At 56.3% G+C, this 24,958-nt stretch overlaps 2 protein-coding genes across 4 annotated transcripts; one reads left to right on the plus strand and one right to left on the minus strand.

The window, feature by feature from the left end:
* The first annotated feature begins 6,517 nt into the window (after positions 1 to 6,517).
* On the plus strand, positions 6,518 to 19,772 carry MOG (myelin oligodendrocyte glycoprotein). Of its 2 annotated transcripts, none has more exons than XM_081140077.1 (8): positions 6,518 to 6,611; positions 8,226 to 8,573; positions 14,200 to 14,313; positions 15,275 to 15,295; positions 15,584 to 15,604; positions 16,796 to 16,912; positions 17,160 to 17,180; positions 17,548 to 19,772. In XM_081140077.1, exons 1-8 carry the CDS (start codon positions 6,539 to 6,541, stop codon positions 17,559 to 17,561), a joined length of 729 nt encoding a protein of 242 aa, XP_080996203.1. In that variant the 5' UTR covers positions 6,518 to 6,538; the 3' UTR covers positions 17,562 to 19,772. The 2 variants fall into 2 exon arrangements, with proteins under 2 accessions (XP_080996203.1, XP_080996204.1); XM_081140078.1 differs by having other exon boundaries at positions 6,526 to 6,611; positions 16,853 to 16,912.
* Positions 18,411 to 23,792, minus strand: ZFP57 (ZFP57 zinc finger protein). 2 transcript variants are annotated; one of them, XM_081140076.1, is made up of 6 exons: positions 23,684 to 23,792; positions 21,771 to 21,929; positions 21,206 to 21,579; positions 20,671 to 20,797; positions 20,152 to 20,232; positions 18,411 to 19,587 (listed from the first exon to the last, which is right to left on the minus strand). In XM_081140076.1, the coding sequence occupies exons 3-6, from the start codon at positions 21,296 to 21,298 to the stop codon at positions 18,449 to 18,451; spliced, it is 1,440 nt and encodes a 479-aa protein (XP_080996202.1). In that variant the 5' UTR covers positions 21,299 to 21,579; positions 21,771 to 21,929; positions 23,684 to 23,792; the 3' UTR covers positions 18,411 to 18,448. The 2 variants fall into 2 exon arrangements, with proteins under 2 accessions (XP_080996202.1, XP_080996201.1); XM_081140075.1 differs by lacking the exon at positions 21,771 to 21,929 and having other exon boundaries at positions 23,684 to 23,785.
* Between the last annotated feature and the right edge of the window lie 1,166 nt (positions 23,793 to 24,958).

Consider the following 24,958-nt stretch of genomic DNA (forward strand, 5'->3'; position numbering starts at 1 on the left):
CTGCTTTTCTGGGCCTGGAGCTGAAATACAACTGAGGCCTAGATGTTATCTTTAGGGAGGAGACGCTCAGGGGTCTAAACCGCATGACCAGGGATATGCTGGGGGAGGATGGGTTCCCCTGGGGGTGAGGTTCTTGTTTTCCCAGTTTCTCCCCTTGAGAGGCATCCGGGGCCTCCTGCCCTGGTGAATCCCTATACCTGCATTTCTGTACCTGGGTTTCTGTAGTTGGCTTCTGTATCTGGCCCATCTAACATTTACATTATTAGTACTGGAGCAGCCGTCTTTCTAACCGGGCGCAGAAGACCAAAATCAATACGCTGCTTTTAAGTCACTGTGGTGCAGAAAAGCTTCCAGTTCTTTAGCAGCATGGAGCTGTCCTATAGCTGAAAGCATCTTCTGTGATATTATACTGCTCTGGTTTTGATTTATCTGTCACTGATTATTGTTGATAAAAAATCATCTAAATGTGAAAAGAGAAATTCTTTGGGGGCCTAACATGAACTTTTAATTTTAGTCAGGAAAAGAAAACTGATTGCTATTTCATAGGCCTGAATAAGAGAAATGCTGAAATGCTTTTCTGTCACCTGGCTGTGCCTTTGGCAGCCCAGCTAAACCGTGTCCTTCAGAGACGTGCATGAGCCATTACGCAGTGTCCGTTCACAAGAGTGATGTCCCTGAGTGCACATTTTTGGGCAAGTGGAAACATGTCCTTTGATTAGGAAATCTAATGCGATTGTGAGTGTGATTCCACACTTTGAGGTCCCTGAACTTCCAACCTGCTTCTAACTCCACAATTTATCCACCTATTTCTACGTCTCAAAGGTGGAGATTTAAGAGGAACTTCTCTGCTTTGTGTGCTCTCCCTCTGGGATGCTCTAGTAACGGTACAGTGATTAAAAGTCCGGCCTCCGAAGCCTGATGGCTTTGATTTCATTCTGAATCAAACCGTCTGTCCTGTAACCTGGGCAGCTGCTCCCTCCCTCAGTGCCTTGGTTTTCACATCTCTCACATGCAAAAGTAAAGACATCTATCTCTCACAGTTATTCTGCATATTAATTTGGTGAGTACATAAAAACCATTAGAACAGTGAATGGCATATAATAAGTGCTAATAAATGTTAGCAATTATTACGGTACAATATTTACTGAGCAACTCCAAGTGGCCAGGTAGTATATTAAGCAACTTACAAGCATTACCTCACTTAAGGTTCCTGGGAGGTCAGTGTCATCACCTCTGTTTTGCTGAGAAGGAAGCTCAGGCTCAGAGAGGTTACGTTGCACAATCTGTAAGGTGAAACCAGGAGTCAAATGTAGGTCTTTCTAATGCTAGAGCCACTTAACCACAACCTTACTAACTCCTATAAGGTATGGTTCAGAATTCACTTATACGAAATGTTCCAGGGATTTTCCCAGGGAAGAAATTGCTTAGGAATCCAGAAGCTCTTGGTTCTGGGACCACATATCCCCTGTTCCCAAGGATAAACTTATGGTGTTCCCATCTATCAATGTCTCCAAAGGCTGTAGGAACAAACCTAAGGGATACCCTATGTCAAAAAACTCATCACCAACATTCACAATAGCTCATATTTGTTGATAGCTCATAATATACCTGAAACTATGCTAAATAACTAATTTTATTATTTAATTGTCTCTTTAGACTCAGGGATGGGAACCAACTAGTCTGTGGGCCATATATGGCTGTTTGGTCTGGCCCTGCCAAGGCAGGTGTGACTCAAAATTCAATAAATCTAGGAGCTTTTTTCATAGCTAATTTTTAAGTCGATAATTTTCTATGGCCCAAGAATGATATAAATATCCAAATGGCCCTTGGCAGAAAAAAGTTGCCCCACCCCTGAGTGGCACATAGTGCAGGGTTCAGAGGGACCTAAACTGGCTCCAGATGGTTGCGAGGGAGATTTTCAAAGTTTGTCATTTTATACCTTCAGGTTTTGAAACAGAAGCAAATGTACAAAAAATAAAGAAGAACCAATATTTAAAAGTACAACAGAGCTCTATTATTTTCGTATGGACTATATTTTACACAGTATCTGGGAAAGCTTGTGCACTGCTGTTGCTGGGTAGCCACCTGGGTGAGCAGCAGTTGCCCAGCGCTCAGTCCCAGAGAGCGACAGCACCCCGCCTGCCCGCACAGGCCTGCCTGCAGTGTGTCGCCGACCACAGACGGTACCCGACGGGGGTGCAGAGTAAACAGTTACTGGGGGGTACAATGCACACAGGAAGCGACCGGAAGTACTTGCAAGATCCCATAAGGCATCTGCACAAAATCAATTGAAGGAACATTTGACTGCGCAGGAAATGACCCTCCGGGTCAGCAGGCGGCGCTCAGACCCAGCCGCGCTGCAGCCCAGCGCCCTGCCGGCTGCCCCAGCGCCCGCTCCTCCCCTGCCCCCGCTTGTGTCACCTCGGCCCAAGGATCGGCCGAAGAACTGCTTGCCCCAGCTCCAGGGACCCACCGTGGGCCCGCGGCCGTGGAGGGCGCGGAGGTGAGCTCTGCGGCCGGGAGCAGTGTAGTCCTCGCGCGGCGCACGCAGGAGCCGGGCAGCCTGGCCCCAAACCCTGCCCCGCCCGCAGCCCGGGCCTCGCAGGCTGGGCGCCGCCCAGGGGACCCTTCACTAAGTCCTAATGAGCCCGTGTCTTTACAGCCAGTCCTCGGGTTATTTCTTTGGAATCCACAAACACTATGCCTTTGCACAACAGAGTGATAACAATTTAACATTTGTTTTCCTGTTGTGAGGGTAAAATGAGTTAATATGTGTGTGGCAGGCAGGCAGACAGGAGCGGAGCAAGGCCTAGGCCAGGGCGGAGAGTCCCCGGAGCCTAGCCACAGGCAAAACTGCAAACAGGGACCTTCCTCCTCCCCCCAGGGTGACCTTTCCTCCCTAGCATATCACTGGTCATGTGGTTGAGACCCCCTGACCTTTCACAAGTCCAGACCCTCCCCTGACCTGTCCTCCTCTGGCGTGTTGCTAGTCATGTGGGTGAGACCGCCTTAGAGGGGGAACAAACAAGGGGCGGGAGAGTAGCCCTTAAGCATTCAGCCCCAGGACAAGGAGGTTCTGGCCCCCAACAGATACACTCAGGCCTCAGCTGTGTTTAACTCCAGGCCAGAAAAGCAGAAAAACCAGACAAGAGACACCAAAGCTGACTAAGGACCAGCTGCATTGACCAATGTCCCCTGCCCTGGCACTGACCAGTCAGTAGGGACCGTGACCTGAAAGGACACACCTGGAAGGCTGATGACCATTCAATTGAGACCCTCCCCTTGGACCTCCCCTGAGACCTCCATCCTTAACAGCTATTAGGACCGGCGAGCTCTCCCTCCAGGGAGCACAGCCATGCCTTTCCCCCTCCCCCTGCTTCCCCCTCCCCCTACCTTTACCCTTCTTTTGCCTCTAACTTGTTTCCTGAGCCCATTTCTTCTACCACTCACTTCTCCCACCGCTGTGACTTTCTAATTAAATGCTCTTGTACTTTGAGTCTTGGCTCTGAATTCTTTCCGAGCCAGAACCCAAGTTCCGAGGCCGTGGCACCCAGTGCAGTCTGACCCCGCAGGTCTGACACCGGCCGCTCCTGCCGCCTACAACATGTGTCATGCGAGGTGCCGAGGTCCCAGCAAGCCCCAGGGTACTGCTTGCGGGCGCCTGAGGCAGTGCCCGGCGGCCTGGCTGTGCAGGCCGGGCAGTGTCGGGACTCACGTGCCCGCCGGTGGCACCGACCGGTGACGTTTACTGCCGCACCAGCTGCCACCACCAGCCACAGTGAGCCACTGAGCCCAGCAGGCCTGGGGACAGGCCACGCGGGGGGCCGGGGGGGGGCCGGGGAGCAACAGGTGCTGCTGTTTTGCTGCCACCCAGACTTTTCAAAAACAGGTTTTACAGAGAACAGAAAGCAGGAGAACAGGGCATGCGGGGGGATGTGTGTCCTGTGCCTCCCTCCCCGAAAGGTGAGTGAGATCAAAGCTGGCCACTGGTTTCCTGACGGAGGAGCTGGCCGGCTCTCGAGGACCCACAGCCCACTGGCTGGCGGCCTTCATCGTCTCCCCCAGGCTGGGGGCTGGAGCATGGGAGGGGCCCCTGTTCCCGTTTTCCATAAACATGGAAACGGACAGAAGAGTGGCACGTGGAAGCTTTCAGTTAGTTGGTTTTTGGTATTTGTGGGGGTTTTCAGAGATGCTGTGATTCCTTCAAGTTGGCTTTGATTACCTAGCTCCTGCCTGTCTCCTCCCCCAACCCTCCACCCCGCCCTGAGCTCTCCCCCAGCTTCTGACAACTGACTGGTACCAGATGACTTCAAGCACCTGTGACCCCCAAACCCTGCCCGGGAAAGCACCTTGTGCATAACTCTCCTACCTGAAGCTGACATGCATCGTGCAGGAGGGCATTACAGGGCACCTTAGGTTCCTGGAGGAGAGAATCCCTACCTCAGGGGAAGTCAGGCATGCCCAGAGGCTCCTCTTGCCATCTGACTCAGCCCTCCTGGCCCTGACTTTCACCCTCACAGCTCTAGAGTATCCAACCTGCTTGTGCACAAGCTCCAGCTGCTCTGCAGGGAGAAAGCAAAAGCAACTCCCAGACCACAGTCTGTCCTACTAGCCCCTGGTGTTCCTCTCAGACAAAAACAGAAAATGAAGGTCCCAGCCATGCTCCTTGCTGTTGAATGGTACTTCCCAATATAATTTTTCATGCTGATGGAAATGGTCTGTATTTGTGCTGTCCAATGTGGTAACCACTAGTCATACGTGCTACTGAGCATTTGAAACACAGCTGGTGCAATAGAGGAACTTAATTTTTTTAAAAAAATATATCTTTATTGATTTCAGAGATAGGAAAGGAGGAAGGAGAGAGAGAGAAATGTCAATGATGAGAGAGTCACTGATTGGCCGCCTCCTGCACCCCCCCGACTGGGGATCCAGCCCGCAACCCGGGCATGTGCCCTGACCGGGAATCGAACCCCGATCGCCTGGATCCTAGGTCAATGCTCAACCACTGAGCCACGCCCGGCCAGGTGAGGAACTTAATTTTTAATTTCATTTAATTTTAACTTAAATGGCCAACTGTGGCTACTGATTACTGTATTAGACAGCATGGTTTAAATTATCTGCCTGGCATTATTATTAGTAATAGTAGTAGTAGTAATAGTAGTATTTAATGAGATATCCTTGCTTTAAGATTGGGAAATATATTTTTCAAACTTGGTGCTGATGCTGGTGTCATCCTTCAGGGATCAGCTGATCTCAGGAGGTAAGGGGAAAAAAATTCCATGCCAGACCTCAGGTTCCCAATGACACTGAGGACATCAGAGAGCGAAGCCATGGCTGAGGGCGAGTCTGGCTGCTGGCTTTGTCCTCATTGGCCATGTGGACTGGCAGCTGCTAAGCTGCTAATCTTCCATGCCTGCCTCTCTAAGCATAGGTGGCCTCAACTGGTGTTCAACTTGTGGGGATCAGGAGTCACCCCAAGATGTGCCTCTGTGGTGTGTGGATTGTTTTGACCTGTGGGCTCAAGAGAAACTTCTGTCTCCCCGGGAACTACCTAGAAGAATTTGAATTAGGGGTCTGACCCATAATAACAGACTCTCCAAGGTCACTTTTTCACTATCTGTAGGGCAGGGCAAATGTCTTATTCCTGCATAGCTGCTGTTTTTGTCAGCCTGCCGTAGCCCTTTAAAGCCGCCTCCCTGAGGCACCTCACGGCATCCCTAGCTCAGGACACAAATGCCTCATTTTAACTTTCTGCCCCTGAGCCTCCCATGTTCGTGGGGTCCCGGGCTCTCTCATAGACACAGGGTTCCCATACATGTGCATGTATTAAATTGGTCATTTTCTCTGGCTAATCTTCTCATGCCTATCTGATTATTTGACCAGCCAAAACAATCTTGCGGGTAGAAGAAGTTTCTTTCTCCCCTACAAACCCATGACTTTCCTAAATGTATTCTTTGGGAGCGAGAAGCTAGCTAAGCCCAAGTGACCCATTATACACCTGAACACAAGGAATGGAATTTGGATTTGGGAGGGAGGAAGGGAGTTAGACATGAAGAAGGATGGCCTGGCAGTTACACTTATGAGGCGGTGGAAGCGGGAGACCAAAGCTAACCTGTCCTTTCTTCTTCAAAGGCCAACGATGGTCCCTCTCCCTTGGCTAATACAGGGACGAGGGGTTGAAGGAGCCCTGCAGATACACCACAAGCCTCCTGAGGTCCAATGAGTGGTCCCCATCCCACGTAGTCAGATCCTGGGAGCCCCTTGGAAGGCTGGGCTGCTGGGGGGGGCAGTACCAGGCAGCCTCTTCTCTAGCTCTGGGGGGGGAAGGCAAGCCCTGGTCATGGCCTAGGTCTGTGGCCCTTTTGTGTGAGCGCGGGCAGGATGACGCGTCCCCCTCCGCACAGCTGCAAGCGCAGGAGGCCCCCGGCAGAGCCCTGCCTCCCGGGCCGTCCTCCCGCCCTTTCGGGGGTGGGGCGCACCCGAGCGCCTGGCCGCGCCCGACCCCGCCGCAGGGGCTCTGAGTCCCGCGGGAGTGGAGATGGCAGGTGCCCGGAGCTCCTCTCTGCCCCCCCTCCTCCTGCTGCTCCTCCAGCTGTCCCCCGGCGACGCAGGTAGGACGTCCCCCTGAACAGGGAGCTGCGGCCCGGGCTGCCCCCCTTCACCTTCTAGCTGCCACGCGGATGGTCTTTCTGCGGCACGGGCGTGCTGACGCTGCTCCCGCCTCGGAAGGCGTGCGGGCGGCCTGCAGCTGTCAGAATAACCTTGAACTCATTCCACCTGTCTCCTTAGCGTGGGTTTCTCACCTGGCCAGTAGGGACGGAGTAACAGCCTCGGGTTGCTGCCAGGGCTCAGGGGGATGAGGTACGCAGCACACCTGGGTGAGGTCCCAGAGCACCGCCCCACAGGGTTGGCTGCGCTGCGGGAGTTTGCGGGCTGCGGGAGTTTGTTGGGCCGCGGGAGTTTGCTGAGCTGCGGGAGTTTGCTGAGCTGCGGGAGTGCTGGGCTGCGGGAGATTGCGGGCTGCGGGAGATTGCGGGCTGCAGGAGTTTGCTGGCTGCGGGAGTTTGCGGGCTGCGGGAGATTGCGGGCTGCAGGAGTTTGCGGGCCGCGGGAGTTTGCAGGCTGCGGGAGTGCTGGGCTGCGGGAGATTGCGGGCTGCAGGAGTTTGCTGGCTGCGGGAGTTTGCGGGCTGCGGGAGATTGCGGGCTGCGGGAGTTTGTTGGGCCGCGGGAGTTTGCGGGCCGCGGGAGTTTGCGGGCCTTGGAATCCTGTCGGGTCTGAGAGCTCTGTTCCGCAGGATCAGGCACAGAGCGTTTTGTTGGGGTGCCCGTGCTGCTGTGCTGGGGAGAAATTAAGCAGACTCCCAACTTCTAGGGGCACCCGGGGGAGGAGGTCTGGTCCTCGCAGTCCCCAGGGAGGGCTCGCAGGGAACAGAAACCGGCCTTGTCTTCTAGCAGCTGGAGTCTAACTTTCCGTGTCCCCAAAACCGGTGCGCGGACAGGGAGGTCCGGAGCTGGGGCGAGGCTGGGGGTGTGGAGGGAAAGAAGGAAAGGAGAGGACAGCGCCACCTCCAGGGCGCAAGGCCCCGGTGGAGAAGAGCTTGAGATCAGGGTGGGAACCAGGACCGAGGGCCGGGAAGCGGCGGAGGCCGCAGGACGCCTCTCGCGCAGGCTGGTGCCGCCACGTCGGAACAGGGAGCCCCTGGAGCGCCAGACTGCGGGGCGCTCGGGACCTAGAGGCGGGGCCGAAGGGCACGGGGGGGGGGCGCCCCGAGGTGGGACCTAGAGGCGGGGCCGAAGGGCACGGGTGGGCGCCCCGAGGTGGGACCTAGAGGCGGGGCCGAAGGGCACGGGTGGGCGCCCCGAGGTGGGACCTAGAGGCGGGGCCGAAGGGCACGGGTGGGCGCCCCGAGGTGGGACCTAGAGGCGGGGCCGAAGGGCACGGGTGGACACAGTTGGCAGAGACCTGAGCAGCCACGGTCCGGATGACCACGTGCTAGGATGTTCTGTCCAGGGCACTCGAGGTATTTCTGTAACCGGAGACCTTGTATTTTCCTAAATTTTCAAGACGAAGGATGGAGCTCTGCCCCGGCTCTAGAATGCCACTTCGGGCGTTTATTCCACACGCCGCCGGCGCCGGGCATCTCCGCGGGGCCCGGTGGGCAGCGGCGCCGGCCAGGCCCGAGGCTCCCTCCGACCCTTTCTTTCCGCTGGTGTCTCGGACAGGACAGTTCAGAGTGATGGGCCCGGGGCAGCCCGTCTGGGCGCTGGTGGGACACGATGCGGAGCTGCCGTGCCGACTGTCCCCGGGGAGGAACGCCACGGGCATGGAGGTGGGGTGGTACCGGCCCCCCTTCTCGCGGGTGGTGCACCTCTACCGCGGCGGCCAGGACCAGGCCGAGGAGCAGGCGCCCGAGTACCGCGGCCGCACGGAGCTGCTGAAGGACGCCATGGCCGAGGGGAAGGTGGCCCTCAGGATCCGGAACGTGAGGTTCTCCGACGAAGGGGGGTTCACCTGCTTCTTCCGGGACCACGCCCACCAGGAGGAGGCGGCGCTGGAGCTGAAGGTGGAGGGTGAGTGGGGCGGCGGAGCGGGGCCCACGCGCTGGCGGCCAGCGCCCCGAGGCCCGCGGCTCTCTCACTTGAGATGAGCTCCTTCAGCCCAACACCTGTCCCCTCGGGATGGGTGCTGCGGGCGCTGCAGAGGCACCGGTGTGCCCGGCGCAGAGCGGGGCCCAGGACCCAGGCGGCGCCCGCGAGGAGGGGTGGCCCGGGGACGCTGGGCAGCCCTCGGACGGCCGCTGCGGGGGCCCCAGCAGGTGGCTTGGAGCCTTCCCAAGCTACCGCAGTAGGGAACAGAACCCAAACCCTGCCTGTGAATATATTATGTATAGCTCAGAGAAAACTATGAAGTGACCCATAAGAACGTTAATATGGCTCACTTTGGGCAGGAGAGAGGAGAATGGGGTGCGATCCAACCAAGGAGCATAAAAGAGAAGATCACAATTATCCGTAGGACCATTCGTATACAGTATATGGAATTGGTACGTTTGTGGTACATACAAAGAAAATGAAAGGGGAAAAAATGTAAAGAAACAAAAACCAAAATAGAAAAAAAAAAGGTAAATGGAGGCAGCAAAATGCAAAACAATAAATTTCTGATTAGTTTGTGCTACTAGAAGGGCCTATGAGTAACCTGAATGTTAACCAGAGAATGGGTGCAAGCGGGCTCTTCCTTCTTGTTGCTGTGAATATCTCCTTGTTTATTTGTTATAAACAAGGGGATTATTCCTAAAGAGGCAAATGGACCAAATCCTATTACAATGAATTCCAAAGTTGGTGTGTTTGTGGTGTTTTATTAGATGAGAAACATTATTGAAAAATATATTCCTGGTAAACAGAGTTGAAGTGAGTAAATGGGTAGAACACATGTCTGATACGTCCCCGGTAGATTTCACCACCTCAGCTCCCTTTTTCCAGAATTTCATTCTCAGTGTTCTGTTTTTTTTTAAGGTTTTTGTTTTGAGTTTTTTTTAATACATGTTTATTGATTTCAGAGAGAGGAAGGGAGAGGGAGAGAGAGATAGAAACACCAATGATGAGAGAGTCATTGATCCGCTGCCTTCTGCATGCCCCCCCACTGGGGATTGAGCCCCCATCCCAGGCATGTGCCCTGACTTGGAATTGAACCCTGACCTCCTGGATCATAGGTTGATGCGCAACCCCTGAGCCATGCCAGCCGTGCTCTCAGTGTGTTTTGTATGATGGATGACTTTGCAATTTATTTTATTTTATTTTATTTCTTTATCCCAGGATGGTTAAGATGTGGACAAGGCGAAGTGAATGAAAGGGGAGCTTTGAAAGTTAATTACTTTTTTTTTTAATTTATTGATTGATTTTTAGAGAGAGGGAGGGAGGGAGAACATGGATTCATTGTTCCACTTCTGAGTGCATTCATTGGTTGATTCTTGTATGTGCCTTGACTGGGATTGAGCACACCACCTTGGGGTCGCTGACAGTGCTCTAACCAACTGAGCCACCCAGCCAGGGCAAAGTTAATTGCTATTTAATTGAAGGACAAAAATGTTCTGAGGGCAGGAGCCTCAGTCCTTTCCCTTCCTACCCTTCCCTCCTCCCCACCTGCCAGCGAAACACCAGCCAACCCATCAGACAATAGACCAGTGCAGGCTGGGACCAGAAGAGCGCATTGTATGCAGGATGACAAAGCTCTTTCTAGAGCGGCTGCAGGGATATGAAAGTAGCTCTGTGTGTCAGTGTTCTTCATACAGCAGTTGTTCTGTGTGGTTTTTTGTTTGTGTTTTTTTGTGGGGGTGGGGTACATGCAAAGAAGTGTGATGCTGAGGGCCTCTCTAATTTGCAGATTTTCCTCCTTTCTGTTCAATAACTACCGAGTTCAACAACTGCCCCCAGGACACCCCACCCCCACCCACACACAGAAGTAACCTAACAACTAAAACTCTGCCTCAGGGAAGGCAGTTTTCCCTTGGATTGGTTTCCATGCTCCACCCTCTTCCTCCCATCTCGTAGTCTGCATGTCTAAGAGCCTATTATAGAAAATGTTTCACAGCCGACTAACTGAGGGATGGCCTCGCCCGGGGAGCTAGGAAGCCAAGGCAAATTTAGGACTAAAATGCAGCAACTGTACTATTGCAAGTTTCAGATCTATTACCTCCCCACCTTCTCCAAAGAGTTTTGTTGTCTCTCTGAACTTTATTTTTCTCATTACTTTTGTGATTTTATTAATAGTTGTCTCTAATCCTTTCTTTAAACTCATCATTATGAAACCTTAAAATATAACAGAGGCAGCGAGAACAACGATCAGCCTCCAAGTGCCCATCACTGCCTGCAACAGTTATGACCAAAAGACAAACTGCTTCACCTGACCCCGCTTGTTACCACCCTCCCAACTGAATTACTCAGGCATTTTCTAGGCTGCATTATCATTGCATTACCAAATCCTTAAGGATGTATCAGTCAAATATAAGAACACTTTAGGGGTGGGGGGAGGTAGAAGAGGGTAATGCGGGAGTAAACAGCGCTGGAAGGAGCCCTGGCCGGTAGCTCAACTGGCTGGAGCATCGTCCAGATATGCCAAGGCTGAGGGTTCGAACCCTGGTCAGGGAATGTACAAGAAGGGACCAATGAATGCGTAAATAAGTGGAACGAAAAATCAATGTTTCTCTCTCCCTTCCCCTCTCTCTAAAATCAATCAGTAGTTTTTTTAATGTTTTTATTTATTTTTAGAGAGAGGAAGGGAGAGGGATATAGAGAAACATTGAGGAGAGAGAAACATCATCACATCATCAATCGGCTGCCTCCTGCACGCCCCCTATTGGGGATCTAGCCTGCAACCTGGGCATGTGCTCTGACCTGGAATCAAATGGTGACTTCTTGGTTCATGGGTTGATGCTCAGCCACTGAGCCACGCCAGCTGGGCAAACAATAATTTTTGTAAAAAATGGTGATGGAAGGAGACTTGACTTTGGGTGGTGAAGACACAATGCAATATACAGATTATTATAGAATTGTACACGTGAAACCTCTGTAATTTTATTAACCAGTGTCACCCCAATAAATTCAAGAAAAAAGTAAAATGAAGAAAAGAAGAAATAACACTTTAAAAAATTATAACCACAATCCTATAATCACATTTTTTACCCAGCCTGTGTTCAAATTTTCCTGATTGTTTCATAAGTGTATTTTCACAATTGGTTTGTTTGAACTGAATCCAAACAAGATCCACACATTGGTGTTTGCCCTGTAGTGTTTTCCACGGTCTCTTGTGCTGAGTCCATTCCCATGTGTTTAACAGGGTGCTCCGTACCCGGCACTTCCTGTTAGCTGATGGATTAGATAGATGTGCAGTCGCATTGGGGTTTGATTTATTTTGTCAAGCACACTTTCTGGTGATGCTACACACTTACTGCTTTACATCAGAAGGTTCATAATGTCTGCTCTTCTCTCCTTGGTATGCAAAGAAAGAGCTAAAGTATGCTTGATGGTCATGCTGCTACAGGTAACCAGGAAAGACCTTCAAAGTACACTTTGCTGCATTTTCGTCTACGATTGTATTTATACCTAAGAAACTCTTCTGATCCATTTATGAATTTTTTTAGATGAACTTTTTTATTATTGATTTTAGAGAGCAGAAGGGGGAGAGAAAGAGGGAGACACTGATTTGTTGTTCCACTTATTCATGCATCCATTGGTTGCTTCTTGTATGTGCCCTGACCAGGGATTGAACCCGCAACCTTGGTGTATCAGGATGCGCTCTAGTGTATCGGGATGAACCAGCCGAACTAGTGGGCCAGAGCCCTCCTGACCGGTTTAATGTTGTTTGCTGTGACTTAATTCCTAACTTTGATGGCAGTGTCTGTATCCAGCCCCCTAAAGCAGAGGACAAGAGGAGATGGGCTGGACTAAAGCATGAATGGGCAGAGCTGGGGGCACCACTGAGCTGACTCTAAAATGGGGAAGAGGTGGCAGCTGGAGAGCTGAATCTCTCCCTTTTCCTCCCCATTCCACATACGCTCAGTTACCAAATCCTGTGGATCTTCCTTTCTCAAAAGCCCCGGAAAAAGGATTCCTAACCCTTGTGTGTGCTTTGCACCCCTTCAGCAGACTGTGAAGGTGATGGACCCCTTCTCAGAAGGGTGTTTTAAATGTATAAAACACATTTGCACATCTGGTAACTATTTAAAATAGTTACCAAAATATTAAAATAACAAGGTATGGGATGGCCCAGATAACTAGTGTAATTTCAAAATAATGATGGACATAATGGTATTTTGAGATTTCTGCAACTCCATGTGATATGAAGATATTTGTGGTTTTTATTGATGACAAAGTCACAGGTTCTGCTCATATTATTGAAGTGTGCTGCTTACAAACATAATTGAAAGAAACACTGCATTTCAGTTTAAACCTTACTGAAAATAAATACGTGTTTTTTCCTGTTGAAGTTCACAAATCCCTGGAATCCCTCCACCTCCACCGTGGCCCCAGATGTTTTTACATCACCACTGCCATAACCATGCTGGCCCATGACGAGATAACTCGTGTCTGCACTTACATTAATTTTAGTAATTTTAAACGCCTTGCTGACCTAAGTAGCTGGGCAACTTCTGGTTTGAAATAGCCAGTCAGCGAGGTGTTAACTGTCCTCCCTGGGTCCCCTCTACTCCTGCAGTCACTAAACCAGGTCTCAACCCTCCTTGGTGTGGAATTGAAAATGGACAACAATGGGTCTGGGCAGCCTGTCACCATTTGAGCCAATTAAGCAGAGGCAGGGTTGAATCCTATGAGCATTTATTCCAATATCGCTGGCAATATGGGAGAGCAGGGGATCACCCAGGGGTCTGCTCTGCCGCCCCCCATAAGCCAGCTTCTTACGTTGGGTAGAAGGACAAAGGTGACATGGGAAAGCAGGAATGACAGGCCTGGGGAGGTAGGCAAGGTGGGCTGGGGGTCGCAAAGGGCGGGCGCCTCCGGGGCTCCATCGTTTTGGGAACAAGGTGGTTAATCTTCCCCTGAGGATGGGCAGTTCTCGGAAAAGGAGACTGGACCCCGTTCCAAGGGTAATTCCCAGGCGCGGGCCTGCAGCTCCAGCCGGGTGAGAAGGCGCTTCCTCTGCGCAGAACAGAGCCGCCCGTCGGGAGCGTGGTCCCTGCCTCTGCCCCCAGCCTCCCGGCGCAGCCCTGCGGCCTTGGCAGGCCCCCGCCCCCGCCCGGCTCCCAGGCTCTCCCGGCGAGCCCTGCATGCGGCCTCGGGCGCTGCGGCCCTGCCCTCTGGCCCCCGAGAAGCGCCCCGCCCCAGGCGAAGCTGAGGCGGCCCTTCGCGCCGCCCTCCGAGCCTGGCGACAAGCCCCCGGGCGGGCGCGGGGGGCGCGGGGCGCGGGGCGGGGGCGCGGGGGCGCGGGGGCGCGGGGGCGGGGGGCGCGGGGGCGGGGGGCGCGGGGGCGCGGGGGGCGGGGCGCGGGGGGCGGGGCGGGGCGGGGGCGCGGGCGCGGAGCGGGGCGGGGGCGCGGGCGCGGAGCGGGGCGGGGGCGCGGGCGCGGGCGCGGAGCGGGGCGGGGGCGCGGGCGCGGGCGCGGGGCGGGGCGGGGGCGCGGGCGCGGGGCGGGGCGGGGGCGCGGGCGCGGGCGGGGGCGCGGGCGCAGCGCGGCGGTTCTGCCTTGCAGATCCCTTCCACTGGGTGGGCCCCGGCGCGCTGGTGGTCATCGCCGTGCTGCCCGTGCTCCTGCTGCAGCTGGCCGCGGGCCTGCTCTTCCTCTGCCTGCAGCGCAGACTGAGAGGTACGGGCCCTGGCCCCAGCCGGCCTCTGCCGCTCATCCCCGTCGCCCGACTTCGGGGCTCAGGGTCGCGCAGCGCAGGCGCCTCCGTCGAGGCGGCCGAGGGGGGTCGCCCCGGGAGAGCGCGCTGCGGGGGGGGGGCTGGGCTCTCGGGGTGCAGAGCTGTGGCCTCGGGGCCGCCGCGCAGCGCGGGTCCCAAAGCCCGTCCTTCCCCCAGCTGCGCGGAGGACTCGGGCCGGCGGCGCCCAGGGCCCGGGGGGGGGGGGGGGGGGGGGGTCATAAAAATGGGGGCTTTTCTCCCCCTGAATTCACCCCCCGTACAAAAGGCCTCCAGCCCACGCGCTGAGCAGAAAGAGCCTGGGGGCACCCCGCGGGCGCCGCCCGCCCTCCCGCCGCAAGGGGGGTCGAGGGGCGATGACGTTCCGCAAAGTGCCCGGAAGGCGGCGGCCGCCGCGAGGTGCCCGCTGCCTCGGTCTGTCGGGGGAAGTGGCCCGTTTCACAAAGGGACAGCCCAGCGGGTCAGTGGCGATGGGAACCGAGACCGAGACGGGGCCGTAAAACCTGGGGGCGTGCGCTGGGCTGCTCCCCGAGGCTCCGCTTTGTCCCAGTATTCAAGGCAGACGCCAGCCAGAAGGGCCTGGCCTCGGCTCCCTCCCGCCCTCCCCCCGGGGCGGCAGCGGGCCGCGGCCCAGGGCGGGGGGTGCCAGGGCCGCGGGGGGGGGGGGGTGCCAGGGCCGCGGGGGGGGGTGCCAGGGCCGCGGGGGGGGGGTGCCAGGGCCGCGGAGGGCGGGGGGTGCCAGGGCCGCGGGGGGGGGGGTGCCAGGGCCGCGGGGGGGGGTGCCAGGGCCGCGGGGGGGGGGGGTGCCAGGGCCGCGGAGGGCGGGGGGTGCCAGGGCCGCGGGGGGGGGGGTGCCAGGGCCGCGGGGGCGGAGCAGGAACTAAGTGCTGCCTTTCTTTATTTTAGGAAAACTTCGGGCAGAGATAGGTGAGTCCCAGGCACCCTCCCCCTGGACCCCATAACCAAAACGGTCTTTGCCTCTGTCCCAATACCCCAAGTCCCCTCTGAAACTCCAGAGCAGCGAGACCGGTGGGGCATTCCTTCCTCCCCCTGCTGAGCCAGGGTAGCCCAGAACCCCAGCCGCCCTCCATCCGTCCGTCCGTCCGTCCTGTGTCCCTCTCAGCTAGAAACAATTCTAAGTGATCAAAAGCCACAGCCAGAGGAGCAAGCACAGCCCGGGTGCCTTCTAAGTCCCTGTTCACTTGCTCTTTGCAGAGAACCTTCACAGGACTTTCGGTAAGCGCTGGGGTTCCCGGCCCTGATCAGCGGCTTCACCCGGCCCCAGCCGCGGGGAGACGCCGGCCCCGGCTCCTGGCTGGCCGCCTCTTTCTTTGAATAAGTCTCCCGCGTGTAGGATGGGTAAGATGATAGCGGGCACACCGCACGCGTGCCGGCGCTGTGCGGCAGCTTCCCCGTGGACTCACCGTGTAGGGGTTAGGCCGTGTGCATGGTTTCTCCTCTCAGGCAATACACAGGGGAGGTAAACAGAACCTTTGCACAAATACTTGCTGTCTAGTTGGGGAAGTGACCTATGTACATGAATTAACTGAAAACAAAGAACACATATCACCAACTGAACTCAAGGTGTCGCTTTCCATGACTAACCATGGAAGGCTTCTTGGAGGAAGAGTGAAGACACCAAGCCCCACTAGGATGTGGTTCATGTCTAATAACTTGTCATTTCAAAATATTGATAAACATAAGCAACATTTTGAGATTTCTGCAACACATTGTCCAAGTAAGAAACATTCAAACCTGTGAAGAATTCTGTGAGTTTGTTTGAGCCAAACTGCCGACCATTCCCGGGAAGCAGACTCTCCAAGGCTGAGACAGTCTCCCGAGAATGGCAGTGGCCCCTTGTTTACACGTTACAATCAGAAGAGGGGACGTGAGTGGGTCACATGAAATCCAGGGGTGACAGGTTGCGGGGGAGCAAAGCGGGGAAACCTCTGGGCTTGGACAGAAGGTGAAATGACGGACACACTTCTTTTACTTAGGTGGGTGCAGGACAGTTGACTCAATACGAGGAGGGGACGGGGGTCTCCGCAGAGCGCAGAGCGGTGCCTGAGCTTTGAGGGGTCTGGAAAAAGGAAAATTGCTCCGACATTCCCATGATATGTTATCACAGATGGAAAAAGACAATAGGCTCAGTTAGGGTAAAGATGGACCCTTGTCAGGGAAGATGCCGGCCTGGGACATGGGCCACCATAACCTGCTTTTAGTTGAAACGCTGTAACTTCAGACCATCCTTTATGGTTACTTTAGGTCTCTGAGTTTGCAAGGCCACCACACAGACCTCCCAAACTAGTCAGGTCAGCATGTGGCCCCTTGTTGCCCACAGGGTTTGGAAACCCAACACACTACGGAGGGGTAGTGGCTGTAGGGAGAGCGCCGTTAACCCTGTTTGTTCTTTGGTGGGCATGTCAGATCCTCACTTCCTGAGGGTGCCCTGCTGGAAGATCACCCTGTTTGTCATTGTGCCAGTTCTCGGACCCCTGGCTGCCTTGATGATCTGCTACAACTGGCTACATCGGAGACTAGCAGGTGCGGAGGGAGGCAAACAGGACACGAGCAGTGGGGGTCAGTCAGTCCTGAATGGGAAACAGAAAGATGAACCAGGGCTCCAGATGCTGGGACTTCCTTCCTCCCCAGGGCCAACTGCGGGCTCCTCAGAGAATCCACAGGGTCCCTTAGTGGAAGGGAAGGGGGGGTCCCTGCGGATCTGCACAGGGAGGGTGTGGGGAGGGAGCTGGTCACCTTCCACCAGTCACCTATTTCTCTTTGTTTTCAGGGCAATTTCTTGAAGAACTAAGTAAGTTCTCTCCTTCTTATAAGCTGAAAACAAAAGCAGGAAAGTAGCAAGAGAAAGAGGGGCTACTGAGGGATGGAAAGCCCAGAGGAAAGGAGGGGTACATGGGCTTCATGGGTACAGGGGGAGCCCCTCTCGCCAGCTTTACAGGTGTCAGGGAAGGAAGCTGGGGGCACAGCAACCTGCTGCCCGATTTGCTCCACCTTTGGTGCCCCTGGGCAAAAATCCCAGTCCTAGGGCAGCTGCCTGGGCCTCAACTCAACCACCCACTGAGACAGGCACAGACCAGATGACCCCTGAGGGCCTTTCCTCTCCCTGGTTTCAAGGTAGAAACTGCTGACAGATTTTTCAAGTCACTTTCTCCTCCTAGGAAACCCCTTCTGAGTGACGCTGCATCTTGGCAGGAGTGTAGGAGAGCCCGGCTGGCCCAAGGACTGGTCCTTGCAATAGTTCCATCCATCAGGTTGCACGCTCACTGGCCTCTGCTGTGGGGACTTTCCAATTTGCACTTCTAGGAATGCTCTAAATTCCACAAAGGATTGATTTCTTTAAAAAAAATGTTTTCTTGGAGAGAAACATGGATTAGTTGTTCCACCTCATCTACACACCCGGTGGCTTCTCTCCCTTCACGTACCTTTTCCCAGCTGCTGTCTTTCTCCACTTTTGCTACTCGCGTCTTTCCAGCTCCTGTCTCCACCTGGAAGTCAGGTGCTCCCCAGAGGCGCAGGGGAGGGTCTGAGGTTGTGTTGTAAACGCTGGCCGGTACCTCCAAGACCTCAGGCCCGGTGGGCCGAGCGGAGGGCGGCAGGGAAGCAGTCTGATGAGCCCGAAACACCCAAGAGCAGAGGGAGCTGCAGAGGACAAGGGGGGCCACAGACACAGGCCGGCTCCACCTCGCCCTGCAGCCTGCCGAGGAGCCGAGCAACCAAGGATGCAGCTGGGCCGCCGCCTGCTTTAGAAGGCTTTCCTTTTCCCTCCCCGGCTCCTACAGACGGGTCCCTGGGACTTGCCCTCCCATTTTCTCACCCATCAGAGTGCTCACTGTTTTGTTCAACAACAATTACTGCTTGATGGTTTATGAGACACAAGGAAACAAGCTAGGTGCTAATTAATAATACAAGTTTCTGGTGCCACTTCTGGTCCCTTTTCCTTTCTGCATTCCTTCATTATCCCCTCGGCTCTCCCCCTCCACCCCAGCCTCTCTACCCTGGAAAACCAAACACAAACCAGGGCCTCCATCAGAAAGTCCATTTATTTATGTTCCAAGACTCTCACCGCCTCATCTGCCTCCCTTCCTCTGCATCCCTTCTCCCTTCCCTCCGTCTCCTGGGGGAATGGCTCTTAGGAGATCCATTTCCTGCCACAGGGGAGGCACCATGCAAAAGGCCAAGCCACTGGCCCAGAATAGCCCAGCACCTGTGGGGACTGCTCAGGCACAGCCCCTTGCCTTTGTAGCTCCCCCAGTGGCCCACAAGGTCCTCCCTCTCCCCAAAGCAGATGTCGCAGACAGGGCAACGGTAGACCTTCTGCTTCCAGTGAGTCTGCTGGTGCCTGAGCAGCCCAGAGAGTGAGCAGAAGGACCTGCCACAGCAGAAGCAGCCGTTGGACTGCTCTGTGAGGTGGGCCTTCTGATGCTTGGAGAGATGGGCCTTCTTACCAAAAGTCAAGGGACAGTAAGAGCAAGAGAAGACCTTGCATCTTGAAGGCTTTGGAAGGTGGGACTTGGACTTGGTACTCAGGCAGTGGACCCTAGGGCTGGCTGCCTGCATGCTGGCCCCAGGCCCTGGGGTTGTGGTAGCGGGGCTCTGAGCTCTTGCCATGACCACCTGGCTCTTGACTGCACATTCCTGCTTCCTGTCGACAGATGGCTGGTTGTGAACTACAGGGCCCTTGATTCTAAATATGGGTTCTTGGGTCCTGGCCACTGGCTCCTGGTTTGGGTGTGTCTTCTGGTGACGTTTGACCTCGGACTGGTCCCGGAAGCACTTCCCACAGAAGGGGCATGAATGGGGCCGGTAACCCAGATGGACCCGGCGGTGGCGACTCAGGCCAGAAGCATCACGGTAGGTCTTGTCACAAAGTGAGCAGCAGAAGGGCCTCTCCCCAAGATGTATGCGTCTGTGGTAGCTGAGGGCCTTGGGGTTCCGAAATGACTTCCCACACTGGCTGCAGTTGTTTGTCCCCTTAAAATTGTGGACAAACTGGTGGTAACGGAGGTTGGAGCGCTTACTGAAGCTCCTGCCACAGATGTGGCAGGGAAAGGATGGCCCGGCCCGGGACGCCAGGAGCACTGGGGTCCTGTTCAGGGACCCAGCTGGAAAAGGGGGTAGGCCAGACCCTGTGCATCCAGTCTCATCTCCCAGACTCGGATTGTGCTCCTGAAGGTCCTCCCTATTGCCTCCTATAACAACTGGGGAAGAAGAACACAGCAAGATGCTCTGAGAACCCGCCATTCAGTCCAAGACCCTACCCCTCCTGCCTCACTCTCAGACCTCATGGGCTAGACATAAGGATAATTTGGGGGGATTCAAATTAAATGCAAGTAAAAATTTAACTGGAATCTGTCAACAGTATCAGATTAAAATGTTAACTTATAACATTTTCTGAAATCCATTTCTGCTTATTTTCATAACATATGCAAACTGGGACAGCAGTGAAAGGAGGTGCTACTGAAAATGAAGCTGAACTGAGAAGTACAAACTGGGGTGCCTGGCAACCAGGTGTGGTCAGCCTGGCCTGCAGTCTCTCTCAGTCCGTACTCAACACTCAGGAACAAGTCTCCCACCCCAGCTTGGCAGCAAGTTCACCCCTCTCTTTCTTTTTCCCTCAGAAAAGACTTTCAGCAAAGGAGTATCACTGATGTAAGCACCCTCCATGTAGTCTCTCAACCCAGAAACTGGAGGCAGTCACTTGTCCTGAATGCTTAAATATCCATCTTCTTGAAGCCAAGGGACTCGAGCAGATGACCGCCTACCTGCAGGGAGGCCTTCTCCACTTGCGGGACAGAGATCTGCTCCCCACTGTTTCTCTTCTTGTTCAAGCTTGGTGATCAGATCTGGGTTAGACAGAAAGATTCTAGCTGGACAAGGGAAGGAGAAGGCACTGAGGTCCCAGGCTTGGCCCCTCCGTACCCAGAGGGGGCAACAGGCTACTTCTTTTGTGTCCTTGGTTTAAGAACCATAGTCTGGGACACATAGGTGCAGGGAGGACACTCAAAAGGTGAGCTCCTAAGTAGTGTGGGTCATGACCCGAGTGCCTCAGAGAGTCCCGGTGGGATGAACAGTGAGTGAGCCTGCGGCCTGGGGGAGCACTGGTACCACGTTGCCTGCACCCAGGCTTCCATTTCCTGGACTCTCACCGAGTTAGTTTCCCAGATCTCTCACACCTGAGACCAAGGGCAGTGAAGCTGCTCGTAAGCTGATCGGCCTGACCAGGGAAATCAAGTGCTGCAGGGTCCCGGACGGGGCTTGCTGCGGGCACCCCAGCTGCTTACCCACAAACACCAGGTTTTTGAAGGTCTCAGACATGACATCCTGGTAGAGGACCCTCTGACGGGCATCCAGACACTCCCACTCTTCCTGGGTGAAGTTCACAGCCACGTCCTCAAGGGCAACTGGCTTCTGGAAGAGCAGGAGAGGGTCAGGGAGTCTGTACACAGAGGCCCACACCTGGTCTCAAGGTCAGCAAGCTAAGAGAAAAGGAAAACCGTGGAGTAGGAAAAATACAGAAACAGGCACAAGGCCAGCAACTGGGATGTACAGAAGGAAAGGAGGACGGGGGACGGGAGGAAACAGCAGCAGGAGGGGGGAGGGTGTACTGAAAATGAACAGGAGGGAAGGAGGCTGCCACTCCGGCAGGTTTCGGGAAGCGCTCCACGAAGGTGCAGGGTGCAGACTGAGAAGGGCCTTGTGCCCCTTTCCTGGGTGTTGTTCGGCTTGAAACAGCTGAGAGTCCATTTGACCTGTCGACGGGAGCGGGGGAGGGAGCTGCAGGAGCCAGGACCCGGCCCTCTCCCAGCGCGGCCTCACCTTCGCCCAGGCCTCCCACCAGCGCTCTCTCTTAGCTGCCCGCAGGGCCTCCTGGTCGGTGCCCGCGCCGGGGAGCAGCTTCTGCACTCCCATGGCGTCTCTTCCCGGCTGTAGCCACGCCCGGGCCTGCCCCGGGCTACACTGATGGAGAGGCTCCACAAGGCCAGGGTGTGGTGTGGCTTTCTGTGGCAAACGTAGCTGCTCCAAGGGCTGTCTTCCTTTGGGTCCCTCAAAGCCCAGGCTGTGGAGCTCAGGGACCTGGTCGCCCCTGGCTCAGCAGCCACGTCCAGTAGTGCCAGGTTGGGGCTGGGAAGGTGGCTGCCAGTGTTTCTCCCGCTTCTAGCCAGACTCGGACTCGCGCCGCCTCTGGGAGCCTGAGGTCAGAGAGAAACAAACACATCAGCAAGAGGGGAGAGGGGAGCAACAGGGAAACAAAACACATGGGCGGGGGTGGGGGAGGACGGCACAGCTTCCCCATTAGGTCAGAAGTTCTCCAGCTCCTCCTGCCGGGGGACCCTCTCAGCGCTGCCCCGTCAGGTGACAATTAACTAGCAGTTTTACTAACCTAAAGTGCAGAGATGCCAAGTTGCTCAAGGTTACTCCGGGTCCGGAGCAGAACCAGCGCTGTGAGGACGTGACTTTGGCTGCCCCAGAGCCCTCTCCCGAGCAGCGCGTGCCCCAGGGACCCAGCCTGGCCTGTCCTCTCCATTCTGACCTGGCTTCACTAGAAACGACATTAAAGGAGGCACTCTCTAAGATGCCATCTAGGAGCAAAAAATATGATGCTTTGGACTTTAATGTACACAGATCTTTGTAAAGGATAATAGTGCCGCCTGGCCGGGAGTGGCTCAGCTGGGCGAGTCCCGTGCTGGGCAGGGCACACACCGGGGTTGCGGGTTTATTCCCCCGCTGGGGCTCGCACAGAAGGCCCCCGACTGATGTCTCTGTCTCCCTTCCTCACAGGTCCTCGGGGAGGATTTAAAAAATTAAAACGGAATAATAGTGATAACAACCCAACATCAAGCAGTATTCAGAGCTCAGGCTGAGCCCAGCATGGGGTTCCTGCCCCCAAGCAAACCCGGCCGAGCGCCCCTCGCCCTCTGGAGGTGGGATGAAAAGAACAAGGGCTTTTACAAAAACCCGCCGAGTTCTTCCTTTCACTTTTTTGGACGGGTGATGGAGCTGAAAATACCAGAAAGGAAAAGGGCATCTGACATTGGCGTTGACTGGGTGGCAAGCAGGAAGGGGACAGGCGGGAGCACTTCTGGGACCTGAGCCTGAGTCGCCCCGTCTCCTGGGCTCTCCAGTCACCCTGAGGGGCGCAGGGCTGGATTATTTTCCGAGTTCAGCGATTTTCAACCGCCTGCCGCCAGGATTTTTAAAACATGCGAAACTGACTATTTAGTCAGGGCCCTGACCTCTTCTCCCTGAGACCGTCAAATAAAACTCCGCCAACCGCCAGCACAGCCGTGGCCGTCTGGTGGGAGCGAATCGACATTATCCGTATTTTGTCAGGTCGGCAAAAGGCACCTTCTTGGTGTGCCGCCAGAGGGAACACCGCCGCCGGCTCCCGCAGAACACAGAACAGGTCACATTTCGAAACAGCATCAGTGTTAGTATCCGCAAGGCCCGCCTTCCCGCTCCAGCGCCAAGGGCGCAGCCCCGTCGCCAGCTGCGGGGCCGTGCGGCCCGCGGAGCTCGCCGGGCGCGTGGCTGCGGCGCCGGGGCTGCGGGGGCTCCCGGGGCTCCCGGGCCGGCGACCGGCCGGAAAACCAATCCCCGAGGGAGCGTGTCGCCATGTTCCCGTCCTGGGACACCCAGTCTCTCTAACGCAAACCGACCCACGGTTTCCCACGGCACGTGGAACCTGCCCTCCTGCCCCGCCCGTGGCCCAACCACCCGAGTTTCCCGTCGCTCAGCCGCGGGAAGCAGCCCCGGGTCTCGGCTCAACCCCTCCAGGGCCCTTTCCGGCCACTGCGCAGCCCTGCCACCAGCGCCCAGCGCCCGCGGCCCCAGCTCCCGCGCGCCCAGCCGCCCCAGCGCCGCCCCCGACGACTGCGCTCCCAGCACCTCGGGGCCCTCACCCGCAAGGCGCCACCGCACCCCGCCGAACCCCCGCACTCCCGCCCGGGGGCCTCAGGCCGCCGGACGATTAGAACACCCACTGGGTGAGGCTTCTGTGCTCCACGCGTCAGTGTGCGCCCGAAACTTCCTTCCTGGGGGCCCCGCTTTCCCAGCACGTGCCAGGACCGGTCCCCAGCGCCGGGTGCGGGTCTCCAGCACGGCCGGGCTGGGCGCGCAGGGGGCCGCACCCCTGACGCACCCGGGTCGCCCCAAGATGCCCCAGGGGTGGCTCCTCCCTGGCTCCCCCTAGACCACAGCGCACCGCTCTCCCCGCCGGCCGACCTCTGGGGGGAGGCGCGCGGGCAGACACCCCTCCACGCGCTGGACCCGGCGCCCCGAGCCCCCGCTACTCACCCGGCCTGCGGCGAGCGCTCCACGCGCACGCTGTGCGCCCGCGGCCCGCGACCGGCTCGCGCCACCGCGGGCTCCCGCGTCCGCCTGCGCACTGCGCCCGCCGCCCGGCGGCCCCGCCCGTCTGTGAGCCGCAGGCGCCCGCTCCCGGCCGAGGCGCGAGGAAGCCTTTAAGGGGCGCCCCGCCCACCGGCCGGCGCTCCGGCCGCGCAGGCCTCCGGCGCCGCCGAGCGCTAGTGTTCCTCCTTCCCAACCCTGACGTAGCCTCGCCAAAGGATCGATTTTTAAATTAGAGCCTCTGATGGAAACCAACCACCATCCCCGAGAGGCCAGCGGACAAAAGCGAGGCCCTCGCGGCCCGAGGACGGATGGAGCACAGGCCGCCCAGGGGCGAAGGCCAAGGTCAAGGTCAAGGCCAAGGGCGGCCCGACAGCCGCGGGCGGAGCTGGTGGCCGCGCTCCGGACGCCGGACTGTTCACTGTAGTCACAGGAAATAGTAATCGCGCTCTGTTGACGGTGGTGGTTCTGTTCTGATTAGAGGAAGCGCCTTCTCACCCGGCTGGGAGCTGTAGGCCCGGGCGTGGGAATTACCCTTGGAATGGGGTCCAGCCTCCTTTTCCGAGAACTGCCCATCTCAGGGAAAGAGGAACAGCCTGTTCCCCGAATAATGGAGCGCCGGAGGCCCCGCCCTTTGCGACCCCAGCCCACCTCGCTTGTAGCCTGTGACCCTTACACCTTGGCTGCTTCCCCAGGCCTGTCATTCCTACTTTCCATGGAGCCTTTGTCCCTCTACCCAATATAAGCAGCTGGCCTCCGGGGGCGGCGGAGCAGATCTCCGTGGATGACCCCCTGCTCTCCCATATTGCCAGTGATACTGGAATAAATGCTCATATACAATTCAAGCCTCTCTGCTTAATTGGCTCAGGTAGGGACAGGCAGCCCAGACCCATTGTTGTCCGGTTTCAGAGTGACAAGATTGTTACTGTAAGGTCAGTTGGAGGGGCAGGCGTGTGGAGCCGCACAGAGCTCGAAGGCACGTGGGGATCCAGGGATGCCCAGGGAACTCTATCGGGCTCCCCCATATGTGAGCACAGTGTCCAGTGTCTAGAGGGGGCTGAGGGCTGCAGCAATTCCAGGCTTCCCAACAGGGGTCCTCCACCATGCCCCCCCATACAGTAGGTAGGGAGCACCAGGGAGTCTCCCCCATTGGCCAAGATGGTGCAGGGGGAGGTTCTTACACTGAGCAGCCAGAGGCTAGAAAGATGGATGGAGAGGGCC

Source organism: Miniopterus schreibersii (assembly GCF_964146895.1).
Source record: "Miniopterus schreibersii genome assembly, chromosome: 6".
Taxonomy (NCBI): domain Eukaryota; kingdom Metazoa; phylum Chordata; class Mammalia; order Chiroptera; family Miniopteridae; genus Miniopterus; species Miniopterus schreibersii.